Genomic DNA, 23,959 nt, shown 5'->3' with positions numbered 1-23,959 from the left:
ACAACGTTTTGGACTGCCTGGTTAATATTGTGATAGTTTTATCTCCTGGACAACTCTTCGTAGTATTACTGTCTTATTCTTGTAACACAGTTAACAACCATCATCTGGGCTTCATCTCTTCTATTCTTCCTCTCCTGTTTTCCCAAGTCCCCTCTATCCTTTTGCATAAGTACATATTATAAGTAATGCATTGTAAATATCTGTATATGAACATTTGTCTGAAATCATTCTGCATACAGACTTTATTGACTGCAGCACATTGTTATTCTGCTATTACCACATTTCTTTAGAAATTATTGACTCTTTCATTATTGTCAATTGTATGTATTTATTTTTATTAGTTATCTGTCTGGTCTTATAAACCACCAAACAGGTTTGAATGTGGTCCGCTTGGGTCAGTATTATACCCAAGTTATAAATTTTAAGTAAAAAAAAAAAAATGAAATTATACAACAGTTGGTAGTTTAGTGCAGATGATTGTGACTATGGTGAGTTACTAATGAGTTTCACCCTATAGTCCTGGGTTTGATTCCTTTAGGATCCAGTTGCATATTATTTGACTCTGAGCAAGTCACTTATCTAGATAGTGCTTTTGTGTTACCCCAAACATGAGCCATTTTTTGCAGTGTATTTGAAGATGGGTACCTTAATTTTAATGGTTACAGTCTTTGTTTAGTAGAGTGGAGAGGGTAGTTACATAACTTCGACTACATAAAAAAAAAAAAAAAACAACGGACAACAAAATAAACTGTTGTAAGCAAGGGGGCTTCCCCCCACGTGGGGGGGGGTGCACCACCCACACACCCCCACTACTTAAATATACCAACTTCGAGATCGTACCACAATGAAGTGAATGGAAACCATCACCTATGGAGATTTCCATTCACACACTCGAACTTTTACAAATTCAAACATATGGTCTCGACTATATGTGGTTCAAACTTGTAAAAGTTCGATGACGTGATAGGAACCCGAGTGGAGACTATTCTTGTAGCTGGACTTCTTTGCTTGGGGAATGTTATATTTTCTATGGGCATGCTGATTGGACAGACCAATCAGTGCATGTTTTTTGAATATTAAATGCATTTTATTGTCTAATTTCTTAAAGTGAGTGTCTCCACTGGCTGGGCCTGAAGATGGTCTAATGCAGTGCTCTACCGCAGTCAACAAACAGAAATAGACAAACAAACAACCCAACAAATATTAATTCAACAAAGAGGGCAAGAGCATTGACTCCCACAGCATCAAAACAAAAATGCATAAAATAACAAAATAAATTTGCCTTACCAATTAATTTTTTTTTTGCAGGGGGACCCGATATAGGGGCCACTATCTCTCTACCCCACTTATTTAAATATGCTATCTTCATGGCTGGACATCTGGGGAGGAAGGGCAAACAGTCAGAACAATAAAAAATGTTGCTGCTCATTGTCTGCAGTCCTAAGCAGCTGAAAACTAAAAACTTGAACTGCATGAAAAGTTCATAAACCAAAGAAACAGAAGAAAGTTCCCATGACTTCACAACCAGTCCCTTACATCAGACCTTAAAACCACTAGCACAGACACTGAATCAATGTACTACACAAGTCAAATATGTAACTTTTACTCTCTGCTATGGTACTTTGATGGTAATGGTCTGATATTACAGGATTAAGTCATGCAAAGTAACATCATAGTGTCTTTCCCTGGTGATAAACAGATGGGTCTTTTCACTAAAGATGCGTTAACATAAAACAGTCTGTACGTCTTCAAAAATTCCTTCCAGGAAAATGTAAGACTAAAGAAGGCTTAAATCTTTTTTTTTTGGTTAATATGCTAACATATTGATTATCAAACACAGTTTTTGAAAGTTTCTAAGAGCTTCTTAAGACCTGTAGGTGACATCAGAATTTTTGGCTTTATGTATAGCAGACACCGTCTGTTGTTGTCATACATCCCTAAAGTTCAAAATGTCAAAGACAATTGAGGCTGATTTTTGCTATCTTAGCATACAGTGATGTGCACATAAAAATGGCATCATTAAGGATGCCACAGTAGTAATCCAGGTCATCCATCTTGTGCCTCATTTTAGGTGAAGTTCAGGAGTGTGATCTACATAAATGTTTGTACAAGTCCAATTTAATTTTTTTACATAACCTTACTTGTACTCCTGCCATCCCTATAACAAGTGTGCACGTTATTCCTAATATAACCTTACTTGTACTCCTGCTATCCCTATATAACAAGTGTACATGTTATTCCTGATATTACTTTACTTGTACACCTGCTATCCCTATAATAACAAGTGTGCACATTAATCCTAATATAACCTTACTTGTACTCCTGCTATCCCTATATAACAAATGTGCACATTATTCCTAATATAACCTTACTTGTACTCCTGCTATCCCTATAATAACAAGTGTGCTTGTTATTGACCAAACACTCCAAAATCCGCTGTGTAGTAGCAATAAAGGCTGTCCTCCACTTTTTATTCCTAATCTAACATGTGCATGTTGTTCCTGGTATAATCTTACTTGTACTCCTGCCATCCCTATAACAAGTGTGCATGTTAATCCTAATATAACCTTATTGTGCTCCTGCTATCCCTATAATAACAAGTGTGCACGTTAATCCAAATATAACCTTACTTGTACTCCTGCTATCCCTATATAACAACACTGTATTTTATTCCAAATATAACCTTACTTATACTCCTGCTATACCCTGCTATCCCTTTATAACAAGTGTGTATGTTATTCCTACTATAACCTTACTTGTACTCCTGCTATCCCTATATAACAAGTGTGCATGTTAATCCTAATATAACCTCACTTGTACTCCTGCTATCCCTATATAACAAGTGTGCATGTTAATTCAAATATAACCTTACTTGTATTCCTGCTATCCCTATGACAAGTGTGCATGTTATTCCTAATATAACCTTACTTGTACTCCTGCTATCCCTATATAACAAGTGTGCACATTAATCCTAATATAACCTTAATTGTACTCCTGCTATCCCTATAATAACAAGTGTGCACATTAATCCTAATATAACCTTATTTGTACTCCTGCTATCCCTATAATAACAAGTGTGCACGTTATTCCTGATATAACCTTACTTGCACTCCTGCTATCCCTATATAACAAGTTTGCACGTTATTCCTAATATAACCTTACTTGTACTCCTGCTATCCCTTTATAACAAGTGTGCACGTTATTCCTAATCTAATATTACTTGTACTCATTATACCCTATTATAACAACTGTGCACATTAATCCCAATATAACCTTACTTGTACTCCTGCTATCCATATATAACAATTGTGCACGTTATTCCTGATATAACCTTACTTGTACTCCTGCTATTCCTATAATAAGTGTTTATGTTATTCCTAATATAACCTTATTTGTACTCCTGCTATCCCTATAATAACAAGTGTGTACGTTATTCCTGATATAACTTTACTTGTACTCCTGCCATCCATATAACAAGTGTGCTTGTTATTCCTAATCTAACATGTGCATGTTGCTCCTGATATAACCTTACTTGTACTACTGCTAGCCCTATAACAAGTGTGCATGTTAACCCTAATATAACCTTACTTGTACTCCTGCTATCCCTATAACAAGTCTGCATGTTAATCCTAATATAACTTTACTTGTACTCCTGCTATCCCTATAATAACAAGTGTGCACGTTAATCCTAATATAACATTACTTGTACTCCTGCTATCCCTATAATAACAAGTGAGTATGTTATTCCTAATATAACCTTAATTGTACTCCTGCTATCCCTATACAACAAGTGTGCACTTTATTCCTAATATAACCTTACTTGTACTCCTGCTATCCCTTTATAACAAGTGTGCACGTTATTCCTAATATAACCTTACTTGTACTCCTGCTATCCCTATAACAAATGTGCATGTTATTCCTAATATAACTTTACTTGTACTCCTGCTATCCCTATAATAACAAGTGTGCACATTATTCCTAATCCAAAATGTGCATGTTGTTCCTGATATAACCTTACTTGTACTCCTGCTATCCCTATAACAGGTTTGCACGTTATTCCTAATCTAACCTTACTTGTACTCCTGCTATCCCTATATAACAAGTGTGCACATTAATCCTAATATAACATTACTTGTACTCCTGCTATCCCTATAATAACAAGTGTGTACGTTATTCCTAATATAACCTTACTTGTACTCCTGCTATCCCTATATAACAAGTGTGCACATTAATCCTAATATAACCTTAATTGTACTCCTGCTATCCCTATATAGCAAGTGTGCACATTAATCCTAATATAACCTTAATTATACTCCTGCTATCCCTATAATAACAAGTGTGCACATTAATCCTAATATAACCTTATTTGTACTCCTGCTATCCCTATAATAACAAGTGTGCACGTTATTCCTGATATAACCTTACTTGCACTCCTGCTATCCCTATATAACAAGTTTGCACGTTATTCCTAATCTAACATTACTTGTACTCATTATACCCTATTATAACAACTGTGCACATTAATCCCAATATAACCTTACTTGTACTCCAGCTATCCCTATATAACAATTGTGCACGTTTTTCCTGATATAACCTTACTTGTACTCCTGCTATTCCTATAATAAGTGTTTATGTTATTCCTAATATAACCTTATTTGTACTCCTGCTATCCCTATAATAACAAGTGTGCTTGTTATTCCTAATCTAACATGTGCATGTTGCTCCTGATATAACCTTACTTGTACTACTGCTATCCCTATAACAAGTGTGTATGTTAACCCTAATATAACCTTACTTGTACTGCTGCTATCCCTATAACAAGTCTGCATGTTAATCCTAATATAACTTTACTTGTACTCCTGCTATCCCTATAATAACAAGTGTGCACGTTAATCCTAATATAACATTACTTGTACTCCTGCTATCCCTATAATAACAAGTGAGTATGTTATTCCTAATATAACCTTAATTGTACTCCTGCTATCCCTTTATAACAAGTGTGCACTTTATTCCTAATATAACCTTACTTGTACTCCTGCTATCCCTATAACAAATGTGCATGTTATTCCTAATATAACTTTACTTGTACTCCTGCTATCCCTATAATAACAAGTGTGCACATTATTCCTAATCCAACATGTGCATGTTGTTCCTGATATAACCTTACTTGTACTCCTGCTATCCCTATAACCGGTGTGCACGTTATTCCTAATCTAACCTTACTTGTACTCCTGCTATCCCTATATAACAAGTGTGCACATTAATCCTAATATAACAATACTTGTACTCCTGCTATCCCTATAATAAAAAGTGTGTACGTTATTCCTAATATAACCTTACTTGTACTCCTGCTATCCCTTTATAACAAGAGTGCATGTTATTCCTAATATAACCTTACTTGTACTCCTGCTATACCTATAATAACAAGTGTGCATGTTATTCCTAATCTAACATTACTTGTACTCATTATACCCTATTATAACAAGTGTGCACGTTATTCCTTATATAACATTACTTATATTTCTGCTATCCCTATAACAAATGTGCATGTTATTCCTAATATAACTTTACTTGTACTCATCCTATCCCTATAATAACAAGTGCGCACGTTATTCCTAATCTAACATGTACATGTTGTCCCTGATATAACCTTACTTGTACTCCTGCTATCCCTATAACAAGTATGCATGTTAACCTTACATCTACTCCTGCTCTCCCTATAATAACAAGTGTACACGTTATTCCTAATATAACCTTACTTGTACTCCTGCTATCCCTATATAACAAGTGTGTAAGTTATTCCTAATATAACCTTACTTGTACACCTGCCATCCCTATAATAACAAGTGTGCACGTTAATCCTATTATAACCTTACTTGTACTCCTGCAATCCCTTTAATAACAAGTGTGCACATTATGCCTAATATAACCTTACTTGTACTCCTGCTATCCCTATATAACAAGTGTGCATGTTAATCCTAATATAACCTTACTTGTACTCCTGCTATCTCTATATAACAAGTGTTCACGTTAATCCTAATATAACCTTACTTGTACTCCTGCTATCCCTATATAACAAATGTGCACATTAATCCTAATAGAACCTTACTTGTACTCCTGCTATCCCTATATAACAAGTGTGTACGTTATTCCTAATATAACCTTACTTATACTCCTGCTATCCCTATATAACAAGTGTGCACATTAATCCTAATATACCCTTACTTGTACTTCTGCTATCCCTATATAACAACTGTGCACATTAATCCCAATATAACCTTACTTGTACTCCTGCTATCCCTATATAACAAGTGTGCACGTTATTCCTAATCTAACCTTACTTGTACTCCTGCTATCCCTATAATGAGCGTTTATGTTATTCCTAATATAACCTTACTTGTACACCTGCTATCCCTATAACAAGTGTGCATGTTATTTCTAATATAACCATATAACAAGTGTGCACATTAATCCTAATATCACCTTAATTGTACTCCTGCTATCCCTATAATAACAATTGTGTATGTTATTCCTAATATAACCTTACTTGTACACCTGCTATCCCTATAAAACAAGTGTGCACATTAATCCTAATATAGCCTTACTTGTACTCCTGCTATACCTGTATAACAAGTGTTTAATCCAAATATAACCTTACTTGTACTCCTGCTATCCCTATAATAACAAGTGTGCACATTAATCTTAATATAACCTTAATTGTACACCTGCTATCCCTATAACAAGTGTGCACGTTATTCCTGATATAACCTTACTTGTACTCCTGCTATAACTATAATAACAAGTGTGCATGCTATTCCTAATCTAACATGTGCATGTTGTACCTGATATAACCTTACTTGTACTCCTGCTATCCCTATAACAAGTGTGCACTTTATTCCTAATCTAACATTATTTGTACTCATTATACCCCTATTATAACAAGTGTGCACGTTATTCCTTATATAACCTTACTTATACTCCTGCTATCCCTATAACAAATGTACATGTTATTCCTAATATAACTTTACTTGTACTCCTGCTATCCCTATAATAACAAGTGTGCACTTTATTCCTAATCTAACATTATTTGTACTCATTAAACCCCTATTATAACAAGTGTGCACGTTATTCCTTATATAACCTTACTTATACTCCTGCTATCCCTATAACAAATGTACATGTTATTCCTAATATAACTTTACTTGTACTCCTGCTATCCCTTTATAACAAGTGTGCATGTTATTCCTAATATAACCTTATTTGTACTCCTGCTATACCTATAATAGCAAGTGTGCACGTTATTCCTGATATAACCTTACTTGTACTCCTGCTATCCCTATAACAGGTGTGCACGTTATTCCTAATCTAACCTTACTTGTTCTTCTGCTATCCCTATATAACAAGTATGCGCATTAATCCTAATATAACCTTAGTTGTACTCCTGCTATCCCTATATAACAAGTGTGTACGTAATTCCTAATATAACCTTACTTATACTCCTGCTATCCCTATATAACAAGTGTGCACATTAATCCTAATATACCCTTACTTGTACTTCTGCTATCCCTATATAACAACTGTGCACATTAATCCCAATATAACCTTACTTGTACTCCTGCTATCCCTATATAACAAGTGTGCACGTTATTCCTAATCTAACCTTACTTGTACTCCTGCTATCCCTATAATGAGCGTTTATGTTATTCCTAATATAACCTTACTTGTACACCTGCTATCCCTATAACAAGTGTGCATGTTATTTCTAATATAACCATACTTGTACTCCTGCTATCCCTATATAACAAGTGTGCACATTAATCCTAATATCACCTTAATTGTACTCCTGCTATCCCTATAATAACAATTGTGTATGTTATTCCTAATATAACCTTACTTGTACACCTGCTATCCCTATAAAACAAGTGTGCACATTAATCCTAATATAGCCTTACTTGTACTCCTGCTATACCTGTATAACAAGTGTGCACGTTAATCCAAATATAACCTTACTTGTACTCCTGCTATCCCTATAATAACAAGTGTGCACATTAATCTTAATATAACCTTAATTGTACACCTGCTATCCCTATAACAAGTGTGCACGTTATTCCTGATATAACCTTACTTGTACTCCTGCTATAACTATAATAACAAGTGTGCATGCTATTCCTAATCTAACATGTGCATGTTGTACCTGATATAACCTTACTTGTACTCCTGCTATCCCTATAACAAGTGTGCACTTTATTCCTAATCTAACATTATTTGTACTCATTATACCCCTATTATAACAAGTATATAACCTTACTTATACTCCTGCTATCCCTATAACAAATGTACATGTTATTCCTAATATAACTTTACTTGTACTCCTGCTATCCCTATAATAACAAGTGTGCACTTTATTCCTAATCTAACATTATTTGTACTCATTAAACCCCTATTATAACAAGTTTATTCCTTATATAACCTTACTTATACTCCTGCTATCCCTATAACAAATGTACATGTTATTCCTAATATAACTTTACTTGCACTCCTGCTATCCCTTTATAACAAGTGTGCATGTTATTCCTAATATAACCTTATTTGTACTCCTGCTATACCTATAATAGCAAGTGTGCACGTTATTCCTGATATAACCTTACTTGTACTCCTGCTATCCCTATAACAGGTGTGCACATTATTCCTAATCTAACCTTACTTGTTCTTCTGCTATCCCTATATAACAAGTATGCGCATTAATCCTAATATAACCTTAGTTGTACTCCTGCTATCCTTATAATATCAAGTGTGCATGTTATTCCTAATCTAACATGTGCATGTTGTTCCTGATATAACCTTACTTGTACTCCTGCTATCCCTATAATAACAAGTGTGCATGTTATTCCTAATCTAACATGTGCATGTTGTTCCTGATATAACCTTACTTGTACTCCTGCTATCCCTATAACAAGTGTGCAATCCTAATATAACCTTACTTGTACTCCTGCTATCCCTATAATATCATGTGTACACATTATTCATAGTATAACCTTACTTGTACTCCGTCTATCCCTATATGACAAGTGTACACATTATTCATAGTATAATCTTACTTGTACTGCTGCTATCCATATATAGCAAGTGTACATGTTATTCACATATAGTCTGCGCTTCTCCTTGCTTCTGTTACTCAGAGATTGTTTTCTGTTCTACTTATTATGCCAAATAAGTTATTCACCCAGTTAGTGCAGTTTCCATTATATTAAAAACTATATATTTGTATATTTTCATCTTGTAACAAGTTTATTACTTACATTCTGCCTCCTCAAAATCTTGTACATCTTCTGCAAACATCATTATCATAGTGTATTTGTATACATTGCCTTCTCATATTTAAATAGGTTGACACTAAAAAGAGTATTACTAGTCCAGTTTACATGGTAGATATGTCGATAGTCTTCCTGCACATTGGCATTCTAGTTTGGATGTATTAAGAGCACTGTGCATCATTTTTTATAACATTAAAATATTTAAAAATTCATTTGATAGGAAGAGTTCACAAATGAACGACAAAGATATTAAGTGATGGAGCAAGTACACTTCTGAGGAAATACTTTGTAACTGTGATTGCGTTCATGAATATGGAAGAGAACTCGAGGGAAAACCATGTAAATATATAATATAGTAAGAAGGAAGAGGAGGGGAGTAGAGGTGAAGAGGAAGAGTGTGGATCTTAGAAGGGGTCATGCTTAGCATTTTACAGTGAGGATGATGAAAGGAAATAAAGAAAAAAAATTCTACTGAAAGGATGATGGGTCCTTAGAATAATTTAGATGATAAAGAAATTATTCTAAAGTGAGGAACTGGTTTTATGTAAGGGTAGGATTTCCATTGGATAAAATAAAGAATTGGAAACGAGTGGCAGCTAGTGCAGTGAGATCATATTCTGATTTCAGGCACTCCTACTGTGTACAAAAAGAGCATTTGGGAAGGACAACCCCTGTAGCCTCTTAATCCTGCTCTGTTCCCTCCCTCAAAAATAAATAAATAAATAAATAATTTAATTGCATTTATCTGAACTGTATTTGCTGCAGTGTTGCTACACACTCGGGTGTGCTGGCCTGCACTGCAATTTAAATTGTATTTACTGCTATTTTAGCTGCTTTTCTGTAACAAAAAAAAGAAAATAAATTCTAAGCTTGTTTCCTGCCTTTCCTGTAACTAGTCTAGTCCAGATACAGACTTGCTGTATCCAGGACTGTTGGTAAGCTTCTGAGCCCCCCCCCCAAGCCTTTCTGTGTTGGAAGGAAGCCTCCTAGCTTATCAGTGAGAGTGGTAAGCATTAGGTAGCCTATCTACCACAAGAGGAGTGGTTCCTGGCTCAAAAATTGTAGCTATTGGCTGTTTGGGCAGTTTTTTTCCATCTCTTTCAACTTTCTGGTTTAAAAGCCACACTTGCGCTTGTTTCCCACCTTTCCTGTAACTAGCCTAGTCCAGATATAGAGTTGCTGTATCCAGGACTGTTGGTAAGCTTCTGAGCCCCACAAGCCTTTTTGTGTTGGAGGAAAGCCTTCTAGCTTATCAGTGGGAGTGGTAAGCACTAGGTAGCCTGTCTACCACAAGAGGAGTGGTTCTTGGCCCAGAAATTGTAGTTTATTGATCATTTGGACAGTTTGTCCATCTCTTTCAACTTTCTGGTTTAAAATACCACATCTGTGCTTGTTTCCCATCTTTCCTGTAACTAACCTACTGGGTAGCACTAGAAAGCCTTAAACTGATACAAGCATTCTAGCTTAGAAGAGAGACTTTGGAGTGATTAAGTATCAGTTTTCTGTACTTTCTTGCTGAACTGTTTTCCGCCTAAACGCAGATTTTACAGCATTTATTGTGATTTAAAAGCTTGTTTTTTTCACATATTGTACTTATTTGACTGCCTGCACTTTTAAAAAGTCATTTTTTGTTTAAATAATTTGTTTAACTGTTGTAGGCTACACATTAAAGTGTGATAGCCTTTTCTGATCGTTTGTAGTCATTTAAAGCTGTTTTAAGTGTATTTTTACTGTTTTTGCAAAACAGTGTAAGAAACTTCTCTGTGTGGAAGATTTTCAGTCCATATATTTCTAGTAAATCACTGTAAATTAATCAGATCAGACAATAGTAGTAGAAGTAGCGAACTTAAACTCATCTTAACTCAAAACAAAACAAAACATAATAATAGAAAATATATACTTGTACAGCATTACTAAGTATTCGAAAGTAATCCAAGCAAGGCAGGCAGTCTGTTTCCAGCCGAAAATCCTTTATTAAGTACACAGACAAGCATTCCAAGTAAAACAAAAACAGAGTAATAATTTCCTCACAAGCTTTCTAAATATATATATACTTTTAGAAAGCATTTTACCAGCTCGAATGTCACACTGATGGGGCAAGGGATGTGAATTTAACATGTGTAACAATAACACTTTGTTTTACAGCACAATAAACCACTCCATTCATAGGTTCATAGGTTCATAGGTTCATAGGTTCATACTAGGCTATCTGCCCTAGGGCATTTATAAGCCTAGCCAGAGTGTGTTTGGCTTTCGCCACCCATTTTAAATTAATTTTGCTATGCCTTTTTTTGAGGTTAGTATACTGTGCCTCTGTCTAACAGTGACACAGAAGTGATAGCCGGGGTAAACCTACGATCTCCCATCCACTCATCAAGGTTCCTCTTGAAGAGAGTCAATGTGGGACTCTGCCTAACCTGGACTGGGATTTTATTCCAGAGTGAAGGGAGCCTCTGGGTTATGAATCTGTCCCTCCAGCATGTCCTATTTATTTCAGTGCTGAGGTTCAAGTCTCTCGAGCACGTAGCTCGATGGGATTTGGATTTTCTGAGGTGCAGCATGTCCATTAATTCTGGATTGGACATGGCTTTATCGTCAGGCACAGATCGCCTCTGAGCAGGCGGTATGCCACTGAGTAGAGCTGGAGTTTCTTTAACCGGGCAGCATATGGCATCTGTTTGAGCCCTTTGATCCTCTTGGTGAGGTACTTTTGGGGTCTTTCCAGTTGCTGCAGGTGTCTGGTAAGGTACATCCCAAAAGGAGCATTGTACTCAATTATGGGCCTGATGAGGTATGAGTAAAGAGGTACGATGACCTCCCCTGATCTAGATGTGAATCCCTTCATGATTAGGTGGGCTATATAAAATGTTTTTCTAACCACTTTGGCCACATGGTTGTCAAATGAGAGATTGCTATCAACTTGGGTCCCCAGGTCCCTAATGACTTCTTCTGTACTTAATGGATTACCACCTATGTGGTAATTTGTGGGCACTGTTTTTGCCAAAGGGATGACTATACACTTTTGGCGTTTAGCTTGAGGCCATGGCTCTGGCACCAGTTGTCTGTTTCTATGAGGCCCTTTTGGAGGATGCTTGTGTCGGCTGGAGAGTTGATTATGGTGCCCAGTTTGCAGTCATCTGCGAACTTGGTCAGCCACAGTCCTTCCGTGTTGGCCTGTACCACCGAAATATATACCGAACAGGAGAGGTCCCAGGACTGAGCCTTGTGGGATGCCACTTGTAACTGGTTTGGAGTCTGACATGGCTCCAGCAATTCTAACCATGTGGGTTCTGTCCTTGAGCCAGTTTGCAACCCATCTAGTGACATAGGGGTTTATATTTAAGCTGGTGAGCTTATCTATAATGCCCGAGTGGGGTATTGTATCGAAGGCTTTTGTGAGGTCCAGGTAGGCTGTGTGGACCACCTTCCCTCGTCAATGGCCTTGGTGACTGTTTCAAAGAAATCGACCAGGTTTAAGAGGCAGGATCTGCCCTTAACAAAGCCAAACTGGGTAGGATCCAGTGTCTGTAGGTCCCCAATATCTTTATTTATGAGGTCCATGATGATCCTTTCCATAGATTTGCAGACCAAGCTAGTCAGGCTTATGGGCGATAGTTTCCAGGATCCGTTGAGGCACCACCTTTGTGGAGAGGGACCACTGTTGCTGCACGCCACTCTTTGGGTACATATCCTGTAGTAAGGCTAAGATTGAACAGTAGTTTTATGTTTGGGTTTAGCTCTTCTTGGAGTTCATGTAGGGCGCAGCCGGGACACCATCTGGTCCCATTGATGCTGTGTTTTTGCTTTGGAGAGGGCGGCTCTTACCTGAGCATCTGAGATGTCAGGGGCAGCACTCTGTTGGGATAGATATTTGCCCTTTTGGTGGGGAGAGGGAGAAGTTTGCACTGAACCTGTCAGCTAGGATGCTGGCAATGTCTGTGGGCTCGGTGTATTTTTGTCATTTTGGACTAATTCTGAGCATATCTGGGAATTCCCACCCAGGTTCCTAACATAACTAAAGAAAGCCTTGTGATTATCCTTAGTGTCCTGTGCAATTTTTCTCTCGAAGCTGGCCTTAGGCGATTTTATGAGTGCCCGTAGTTTTTTGCTAATACTGATCAGAGATGCCTTCCTTTTGGGATTTTGCTCTATCATGTAGTAGCTTCCTCCTTCTATTGTATAGTTTGTTTATGGCTGGGGTCCACCAGACAGGACGTCTGCATTTGGAGGATTGGGTCTTGGTTTTATTTGGGATTGCATGATCCATGCACTCCTGAAGGTGTTCATAGAATGCGTTTATAAAGGATTCTGTGGTCTGGGCCGTATTTTCCACAGGCCCGGGGGCTTTGAAGGATTTCCTCGGTTTTGAGGCGTGTGAAATTTGCTTTAGAGAAGTTTTTCACTGTGGTTTTCTGGGCAGGGGGTGGGGTCGGGATGTGAATATCCAGTGAGATTAGTTTATGGTCTGATCTTACCAGTGAGGGATACACTTCTGGTCTGGAGCATAGTGTCCCCATGTTGGTGATGATCAGGTCCAGTATGTTTTCCCCTCTTGTGGGAGTGGTAACAAGTTGTTCCATAGCATTTGAGTTTATAAATTCTAGGAACCTTTGGGCTAGGGTGTTGGAGCTAGAGTAATGCTCCCAGTCTATGTTTGGGTAGTTGAAGTCGCCCAATATAATGGTGTTTGGAGAGACCTTCATATTTTCCAGTATTCTCAGGAAGGCCAAGTGGGGTTCCTGTGTTTGGGAGGGTGGTCTGTAGCAGGCTATAAACTGGAAGGCAGTTTTACCCACAGTTAGTTGCACATGGATAGTCTCTGATGCTTCATGCTGTGCCACCAACCTGGAGGTGTGGGTATCTTTGTGAATATTGATACTCCCCTCCTTTTGTGGTTCGGTCCAAGTTTTGGGGCGAAAAGCATGGTATGAGGTATAACCTGGTAGTGCTGGGGTGCTCTGGGAGGCCTTGAACAAGGTTTCTGTTACTGCAAAGTTATCGTTGTTCTCCTGGCTAAGGGGAGTTTCAGTCGTGCATCTTGAGGTTTAGACTTCTGGCGTTGAGTAGCATTACTCTTAGTTTCTTATCCCTTGTGATACCTATGGAGGTGGGTTTGTCTTTTGAGCCTTGCCTAAAAAAAGGCACTATGGGGTAGCAAGAGCCTTTGCCAATATCCGAAAGCCCAGGGGTGACAGGTGCAAGCCATTCCTAGCGAAGCATCGTGGCTTGTCGAGCATGTCATCCCAGGCTGACAGGCATTGGATCCCCTTTGAATGACACCAACACTTAAGCCAATTGTTGAAATTGATCATCTTGTCTTCATATTGTGGCATCATTCTTGGTGAGGGTAAGATGCTACTCAAGGTCAGGGTCATACCGGCCTGGGCTACATGCTCAGAGAGCTCCTCTATGTCTCTTTTCATGTAGTCCAGGGAGGTTTTTTAGAAAGCTTGTGAGGAAATGATTACTCGATTTTTGTTTTACTTGGATCACTTGTCTGTGTACTTAATAAAGGATTTTCGACTGGAAACAGACTGCCTGCCTTGCTTGGATTGCTTTTGAATACTTAGTAATGCTGTACAATTATATATTTGAACAAAACCATCAAACTGAATGACGTATGCCACACCACCATATATTGTTCATGATTTTATTACTTGTTTAAATTATTTTAATTTTCATGATGTTCTTGTTTTTTTTACTTACAGCTATACATACATTTGCTGTGCTAACATTGATACAGGTTACATTGTTCTGAAGAGACTGGTACAGTCAGAAACAACTTGTAAATTGCTGTGTTGAATTTATTATTATTTTTATTAAATACATTTGGAATTTACTGTTCCTGAGTTGCTGTGCTACTATATTTCGTATTATTATTTTTTGTTTTGTTTTGTTTTGACTTAAAACGAGTTTAAGTTCGCTACTTCTACTACTATTGTCTGATCTGATTAATATACAGTGATTAACTAGAAATATATGGACTGAAAATCTTCCACACAGAGAAGTTTCTTATACTATTTTGTTTTTGGACCCACTACACTTTAGTGGGTTGTTTTGAGACTTCGGGGATACCACGGAGATTACTTGTTTTTTACTGTTTTTCCCTTATCTTTTCAAAAAAACAAAAAAAAAATTCCTTGTTTCCCGCCTTTCTAAGCTAGTATAGTCCAGTTTTTAGGCTAGTGCTGAATTAAGGGCTGTGATACTAGTTTCTGAGTTGCCCATACCTTACTTGGATAGAAGGAAGTTTCTCTGTTCACCGGTGAGAGAGGGGAGCTTTGAGCAGCCTATCTGTCCCTGGAGGAGTGGTTCCAGCCCAGAAGTTAGTAGTTTATTGGCCATTTTGGGCTAATTTCTATCTCTTTCATTTCCCTATTATAAAAACCGTGTTTGCATGGTTTTGCACTCCGGGCAGCGCTGGTTAGCTACGGTTAAATTATTCCCAGCTCCACTAAGTCTCCTCTTCAGTTTTTTCCCTTGAAACTAGTCTAACTCTCAACCTAAGCACTCAAAAAGCATCCTACAGCCCAGCACTTGCTCCGACCTAATAGCAAGCACTGATATACCCTGACACTTGATTGCCCAGCAGGGCAAGGCTCTTTATTCACCCCTCACCAACCAAGTGACTAAGCAGCTCACCCTACTATTCAGGCATGACCAAAGGGCAATTTCAGAAGTACTCTCCAGTCCAGCTGGTGAATCTGGGTATCCTGAGGCAATGTTACAACTGCCTCATGTACACAAACAACCCAATCCTCCTACCACAAAACACTAACATATGCGAGCGATGCAATTATACAGCCAAACTGGAGGCTAAGCTGTCTTCACCCAAGATTGGAACAGACAGTCAAGAGGAGAAGGTTAACACTTGCACCAAATCTCCAGCCACACACAGACCTACTAAAACAGCACTGGCAAAAAATACGCATAAATACACAAAATCATACTCTGAGGCTCTAAATAAAAACCTGCAAAAGCATCAGAGACCTCCAAAGCAGACACCCAAATAACCTGCACCTCCCATCACAAACCAGACAACACATAAAACACAAAATCAGTGTGCCGCACAATCACAACCCTTAAGGCGAAATAACAAACCTAACACAAGTAATAGGTGACTCTATAGTCAGGCACACTGATGTCCCACTCACTAGGCTGGACAAGCAGAAGGTTACTGTTAGTTGCCTGTTGGGAGCCAGAATAACACAAGCACTCAGGTCACTCCAGAACAAGTACAAATATGACTCTGTCATTGTTCATGTTGGTGTGAATGACCTGAGACGTACCTCCCTGGACTACATGAAAAGATACATGGAAGAGCTCTCTGATCATGTAGTCCAGGCTGGTATGACCCTGACCCTGAGTAGCATTCTGCCCTCACCAAGAATGATACCTTAGTATAAAGCAAAAATGATCAATTTCAACAATTGGCTAAGCTTCTTGTGTCATTCAAAGGGGATCCAATGTCTGTCAGCCTGGGACGATATGCTCGACATGCCACATTGCTTTGCAAGAGACGGCTTGCACCTATCACCCCTAGGTTTTCGACTACTGGCCAGGGCTCTTGCTGCCCCCATAGTGCCTTTTTTAGGCAAGGCTCAAAAGTCAAACCCACCTCCGCAAACAGCACAATTAACAAAAAACTGAGGGTTATGCTACTCAACACCAGGAGTTTAAATCTCAAAATGCACGCGCTTGAAGCACTCCTCAGTATGAAGAATGTCGACATCTGTGCAGTAACTGAAACCTGTTTCAAGGCTTCAGAGAGCACCCCAGCACTACTGGGCTACAACTCATACCGCACGTTTCAGCCACAGAACACGGACCGAAACACAAAAGGAGGAGGGAGGTGTATCCATATTCATCAAGGATACCTACACCTCCAGGTTAGTGGCACAGCATGATAACTCTGAGCTCATCCATGTGCAATTAACATCGGACAAATCTGCAATGCAAATTGTGGCCTGCTACAGATCACCCTCCATGACCCAGGACCACCACTCCACCTTTCTGGAGACACTGGAAAACATGAAGATCCTACCAAACACCCTGATATTGGGTGATTTCAATTACCCTACCATTAACTGGGAAAACTACTCGAGTACAAACTCCCAGGCCCAGTGCTTCCTGGAATTCATCAACTCAAATGCCCTGGATCAGCTGGTAAATTCCCCTACCAGAGGTGAAAACATATTGGACCTGGTCATCACCAACATGGGGGACAAGTGCTCCACACTGGAGGTCAATCCGTCACTGGATAGATCAGACCATAAACTAATCACTCTGGATGTCCACACCCCACCACCACCACCCCCAACTAAGGAAACCACAGTAAAAAAACTTTTCTAAAGCAAACTTCACCTTACTTAACACAGAGGTACTCATTTTCACAGCCCCCACGCTAAAAGATAACGCTGCCCAAGATGCAAAAACATTTACAAATGCAGTCTATGAGCACCTACAAGGATGCATGGATCATGCCAACTCTAGCAAAACCAAGACTCACTCCTCTAAGAGAAGGAAAGCAGTTTGGTGGACCCCTGCCATAAACAGGCTATACAATAGAAGGAAGAAACTAGTTCAGAAAAAAAGATATCCCAAGAAGGAAAGACATCCCTGAACAGTATCAGTAAGAAACTAAGGTCCCTCATAAAATCATCCAAGGCTAACTTTGAAAGAAAAATAGCCACGGATTCAAAAGATAACCACAAAGCCTTCTTTAACTATGTTAAGAATCTAAGTGGCAACTCGCAGATATGCACTGAACTGGTGCAAAATAGCACAAGATATACTGAACCTACTGATATTGCCAACATCCTGGCAAATAGATTCAGTGCAAACTTCATCCCCCTCTCACCCCCAAAAGGGCCTACAACAATACCGGAAAAGTGTAGTGTCCCGGAAATCACAAACGCACAGGTGAAAACAGCCCTTTCAAAAGCCAAAAACACACCGTCAATGTGGCCAAATGGTGTCCCAGGCTGCGTCTTGCATGAACTACAGAACGAACAAACCCCCCACCTAAACACGCTGTCCAACCTCAGCCTCTCCACAGGCTACGTGCCCACAGAATGGCGCACAGCAATGGTTATTCCTCTCCACAAAGGAGGGGCCACAACTGACCCTGGTAACTATCACCCCATAAGACTGACTAGCCTGGTCTGCAAGGCTATGGAGCGCATCATCATGGATTTCATTAACAAAGACATTGGGAACCTCCAAACACTTGACCTGACCCAGTTCAGCTTTGTTAAGGGCAGATCATGCCTACTAAACCTGGTTGACTTCTTCGAGACAGTCACTAAGGCCATAGACGAGGGAAAGGTGGTTCACACAGCCTACCTTGACCTTGCCAAGGCTTATGACACCATTTCCCACTCGAGTATTACAGAAAAACTCACCAGCCTGAACATAAACCCCTACGTCATGAGATGGGTTGCCAACTGGCTTACAGACAGAACTCACACGGTAAGAATAGTGGGCTCCAGGTCTGACTCTAAACCAGTCATGAGTGGTGTCCCGCAAAGCTCGGTCCTTGGACCCCTATTGTTCGGCATATACTTCTCAGAAGCACAGGCAAACACAGGAGGACTATGGCTAACCAAGTTCGCTGATGACTGCAAACTGGGAGCCATAACTGACTCTCCGGCTGACACGGACATCATCGAAAAGAGCCTTACTGAGACAGACACCTGGTGTCAAAGTCATGGCCTCAAGCTAAATGCCAAAAAATGCATAGTCATCCCGTTTGGGAAAAACACCCACGAATTACCACATAGGTGGCAGCCCCCTTAATACAGAAGAGTTAATAAGAGATCTGGGGACCCAGGTAGATAGTAATCTCTCATTTGACAATCATATTGCCAAAGTAGTTAGGAAATTCTTCTATGTGGCCCATCTAATTACTAAAGGGTTCGCATCTAGAAATAAAGAGGTTATAGTGCCCCTCTACTCATCACTCATCAGACCCATCTTAAAGTACAATGCCCCATTTGGGATGTACCTCACAAGACACTTCCAACAGCTGGAAAGACCACAAAACTACCTCACCAAGAGGATTACTGGCCTCAAACATATGTCTTATGTAGCCCGACTGAAAAAATCCGGCTGTACTCAGTGGCATATCTCTTACCCAGCGGTGATCTCGGCCTGACTTACAAAGCCATGTCCAACTCAGAATTGATGGACATGCTCCACCTAAAAAAATCCAAGTCACTGCGAGCCACATGCTCTAGTGAGCTAAACCTCACCACAACAATAAATAGAACATGCTGGAGGGGCAGATTCCTGTCACAGAAACTCCCCATGCTTTGGAACAAAATTCCAAACTACATTAGGCAGAGCCCCTGACTAACACTCTTCAAGAGAAACCTTAACGAGTGGATGGGTAACAGAAAATACACCCCTGGGATCAATTCATTGGCTCTGCTTGACAGAGGATCAGTTAATTAATCAATGGGGCAGTGAAAGCCGACACACTCTGGCTAGGCTTATAAATGCCCTTGGGCAGATAGCCTAGTACCTACCTATGAACCTATGTAGAGATAGCTGCATCACTGGAATGGCATATTTACATATAATTTATAGACGACTGTAATAAATAAGTTGACACTGCACAAATTGTAGTATACACTGCATCGTTTGTCACTGTTATCACTGCCTGTATACAGCACAATCAAATTATTCCTTGTCATCTACTATCGGTCTCCATCTTGCTCTATTCTTTGCAGACTCCACACTTTCTCATCTAAGCACCTTTTTACAGTGTTATGGGCATCTTATTCACTATAATATGATTTATTTAATTTTAATAAATTGGTAAGAATCAAGAGTAAATGACAAAGGATTAATATCTTTTACATTAATATGTGGTAGACTTGTTCAAACACATGTGCAGACAATGTTTGGGCACTTCCATTTGACATAGTGGTGACAAAGAAACATCAATGATGTATCTTTTTATATGAGCACCAGCAAAATCTATATGTAAGAATCAGTGGCTAACTACATATAGACCATATGGAGTAGAAAGTATAACCCATGATCTTACTTCACTTTATTCATTTGCTGAAAAAATAAGTCCATCGAATACTACTTCATCCTTTCAGAAGTGAACCAACAGACTAGTTCTAGTTAAATGACTTCTTGAAGGTCATACATGTCCTGCATATGGTGACAGAAGAAATTAGCCCCAGGCATACAGGATGAAGCTTGTCATTGGTTCATGTTTTAGCCTTCTGAGCATTATTTGTCTAGATATTCCAATGCAGTCTGGGTAATTCACACCAGTGCAGTACCAATTAGTTACTGAGAAAGAAAATGTCAAATCTCAACAGTTTAACTTCCTAAAGTTCAGAGCTGATTCTGCAGAAACTGTGTTTATTGAAAAACAGTGTGCCAAGCCAAAACACAAAAAAGACTTTTTTGAAGGGCCGAGCCTATGATTTCAATCCAGTGTGGAAGACCTCCTTTAAAATGTATGTAATACTCACCTGGTGTTCCCTTTCTCCCACGTCCCTGTGCAAGTACTAACCTATAGTGCGCTGTATGCAGAATATCACTTCTGTATCAGGAATCTGACGTCATTCGTTCAGAACAGATGACCTAACATTGACCAGTCCCTCCCGCTCTCCCTTCCTTCCTTCCTTCCTTCCTTCCTTCCTTCCTTCCTTCCTTCCTTCCTTCCTTCCTTCCTTCCTTCCTTCCTTCCTTTCCTTCCTTCCTTCCTTCCTTCCTTCCTTCCTTCCTTCCTTCCTTCCTTCCTTCATTCCTTCCTTCCTTCTTTCCGTCATTCCTTCCTTCATTCCTTCCTTCCTTCCTTCCTTCTTTCCGTCATTCCTTCCTTCATTCCTTCCTTCCTTCCTTCCTTTCCTCCTTCCTTCCTTATTTTCCTCTAGTGCCCAGACACACTAAACAAGCCACATAATTGCAACAAGAATTATGGACACGTCCTTCTGTCCCACAGAACCCAGAGTAACTAACAGATTTGTAGCAAATGCTTACTTTTACCCAGGTACTATGAAACTGATATGAATGACGTTTGATCTCTAACAACTTAATCTTCATTTTTTTTTTATTTTGCAGTAAATTCGATGAACTGCTGGAACTAGTCAGTGCTTTGTGCCCCAAATTACATAAAGACTGGAACATCATCTGGATTGTGGCAGCAGTTCTTGTCGTCTTTGCCTTTGTGTTCGGTATCTACAGTTCAGTTTCTGACACATCTCATGGGAAAAGCTCATGCTCTACAAATCAGCAACACTCTTGGTGGACCTCAGCACTTCAGCAAAAATAGTACACTAAAGAAAAGTGTACATACACACAGAGATTATTCACGGATATTTGGATGACAAAAGTGAATGAGAATGAGAATTCTGCAAAATACATCATGTTCTACTGAGCTGATAATTCTGCAAAATACATCATGTTCTACTGAGCTGATAATTCTGCAAAATAAATCATGTTCTACTGAGCTGATAATTCTGCAAAATAAATCATGTTCTACTGAGCTGATAATTCTGCAAAATAAATCATGTTCTACTGAGCTGATAATTCTGCAAAATAAATCATGTTCTACTGAGCTGATAATTCTGCAAAATAAATCATGTTCTACTGAGCTGATAATTCTGCAAAATACATCATGTTCTACTGAGCTGATAATTCTGCAAAATACATCATGTTCTACTGAGCTGATAATTCTGCAAAATACATCATGTTCTACTGAGCTGATAATTCTGCAAAATAAATCATGTTCTACTGAGCTGATAATCTGCAAAATAAATCATGTTCTACTGAGCTGATAATTCTGCAAAATAAATCATGTTCTACTGAGCTGATAATTCTGCAAAATAAATTATGTTCTACTGAGCGTAGTGATTTCAAAATGATCTGGTATGTAGTTACTCTTACAAAGACTGAAGGTGAAGTTTGCTGTATTTAATTTAAAAAGGAAGAGTGTTTTGACTCAAGAAATGGATTCTATATAAAATTATTTTGAGCTACCTGACTTTGCAAAAATGTGGATTAGAAGATATATATATAGTAAAATAGCACTGGATGTATTGTTACAGTTGTACAGCTATATACATTTTTAATGTAAGTTCTGAGCATGCTGTTCATTCCATTTCAGACAGTGGAATGCAATGTGCTAATTTTAGATTCGGAGAGCAGTTATATTCACTATTTACACTATGTCCGTAGGACGTTTTACTTGTAGAAGAGTATCCAAAAACTGTATCAGAAAAATCTGTGAGACTGAAAGTTATTTTGAAGACTGGTATGAGAAATCATAAAAGTTAATTATGACTGTGTGAAAAAAATATGATTTATAAAAATCCTAGTGTACAATAGGAACAAAAAGGTAAGAAGTCCACTAGGTTTTAATGTAATTATTTAAGATTTATGTCGATGTTTGTGCTGAAAGCTGTACTAATTAAAAACAAAACTTCACTAGTGCTATTCTTTGATCCTGAAACATAAATAGCTTATCACAAGGGCATCAAACAAATGTTTGACTGGTTCTGTCATTTACACAGTTTGCATTAAATAGATTTAACATAACACCTGTTTAGTATATTACATAGTGAGATTTCACTACCTTTTGGATATTAAATGCCCTCTTTCGATAAGGAAATCCTGTTTTTCAAGGCAAAATGTAAGAATTCAAACCATATTGTCTAGTTATAGACTGTTTTAGCTGGTCCAAAAATATTGATCAGATGTGAAAGAAATAATGGAAAAAATACATATAAGCTGATGGCTCATATAAATATATCATCCAGAGATAAGTAGTAATGGACAACGAGAGATGGTGTTTAGAGTCTACATAAACAAATGAACAATGACAGATGTTGCAGAAATAAACATTGTGGTTATGTTTGCTTGGCTCTGTGTTTAACTTTCAGCTTAAAAATGTAACTTCCACTCTTACCGTTCATTAAATCTAATCATGTCCATCAATTCATATCCATTTAATACTGTAGCTACACTGTTACCCTTCATTAAATCTAACCTTGTCCATGCTGCATTTCATAACCATTTAATACTACTTGCTACACTGTTACCCTTCATTAAATCTAACCTTGTCCATCAATTCATATGCGTTTAAGACTGTTTGCTATTCTGTTACCCTTTGTGAAATCTAACCTTATACATGCTGCATTTCATCTAAATTTAATACTGCTTGCTACACTAACCTTCATTAAATCTAATCATGTCCATGTTGCATTTCATAACCATTTAATACTGCTTGCTACACTGTTACCCTTCATTAAATCTAACCATGTCCATGTTGCATTTCATCTCCATTTAATACTACTTGCTACACTGTTACCCTTCACAAAATCTAACCATGTCCATGTTGCATTTCATAACCATTTAATACTGCTTGCTACACTGTTACCCTTCATTAAATCTAATCATGTCCATGTTGCATTTCATAACCATTTAATACTGCTTGCTACACTGTTACCCTTCATTAAATCTAACCATGTCCATGTTGCATTTCATAACCATTTAATACTGCTTGCTACACTGTTACCCTTCATTAAATCTAATCATGTCCATGTTGCATTTCATAACCATTTAATACTGCTTGCTACACTGTTACCCTTCATTAAATCTAATCATGTCCAAGTTGCATT

General features: G+C 38.5%; 1 protein-coding gene across 1 annotated transcript in view; it reads left to right on the top strand.

The window, feature by feature from the left end:
- IRAG1 (inositol 1,4,5-triphosphate receptor associated 1) overlaps positions 1 to 22,771 on the top strand; it is a 1,344,613-nt gene extending 1,321,842 nt beyond the window's left edge. Inside the window, exon 24 of the mRNA XM_044059494.1 lies at positions 21,402 to 22,771. Coding sequence (XP_043915429.1) covers positions 21,402 to 21,612 — 211 coding nt within the window. The 3' untranslated portion in view covers positions 21,613 to 22,771. The remainder of the gene's footprint in view (positions 1 to 21,401) is intronic.
- The last annotated feature ends 1,188 nt before the right edge of the window (positions 22,772 to 23,959 follow it).

Source organism: Protopterus annectens, chromosome 17.part0 (assembly GCF_019279795.1).
Source record: "Protopterus annectens isolate FY-2018-M chromosome 17.part0, PAN1.0, whole genome shotgun sequence".
Taxonomy (NCBI): Eukaryota; Metazoa; Chordata; order Ceratodontiformes; family Protopteridae; genus Protopterus; species Protopterus annectens.
This window is presented reverse-complemented; position numbering and strand designations above follow the sequence as displayed.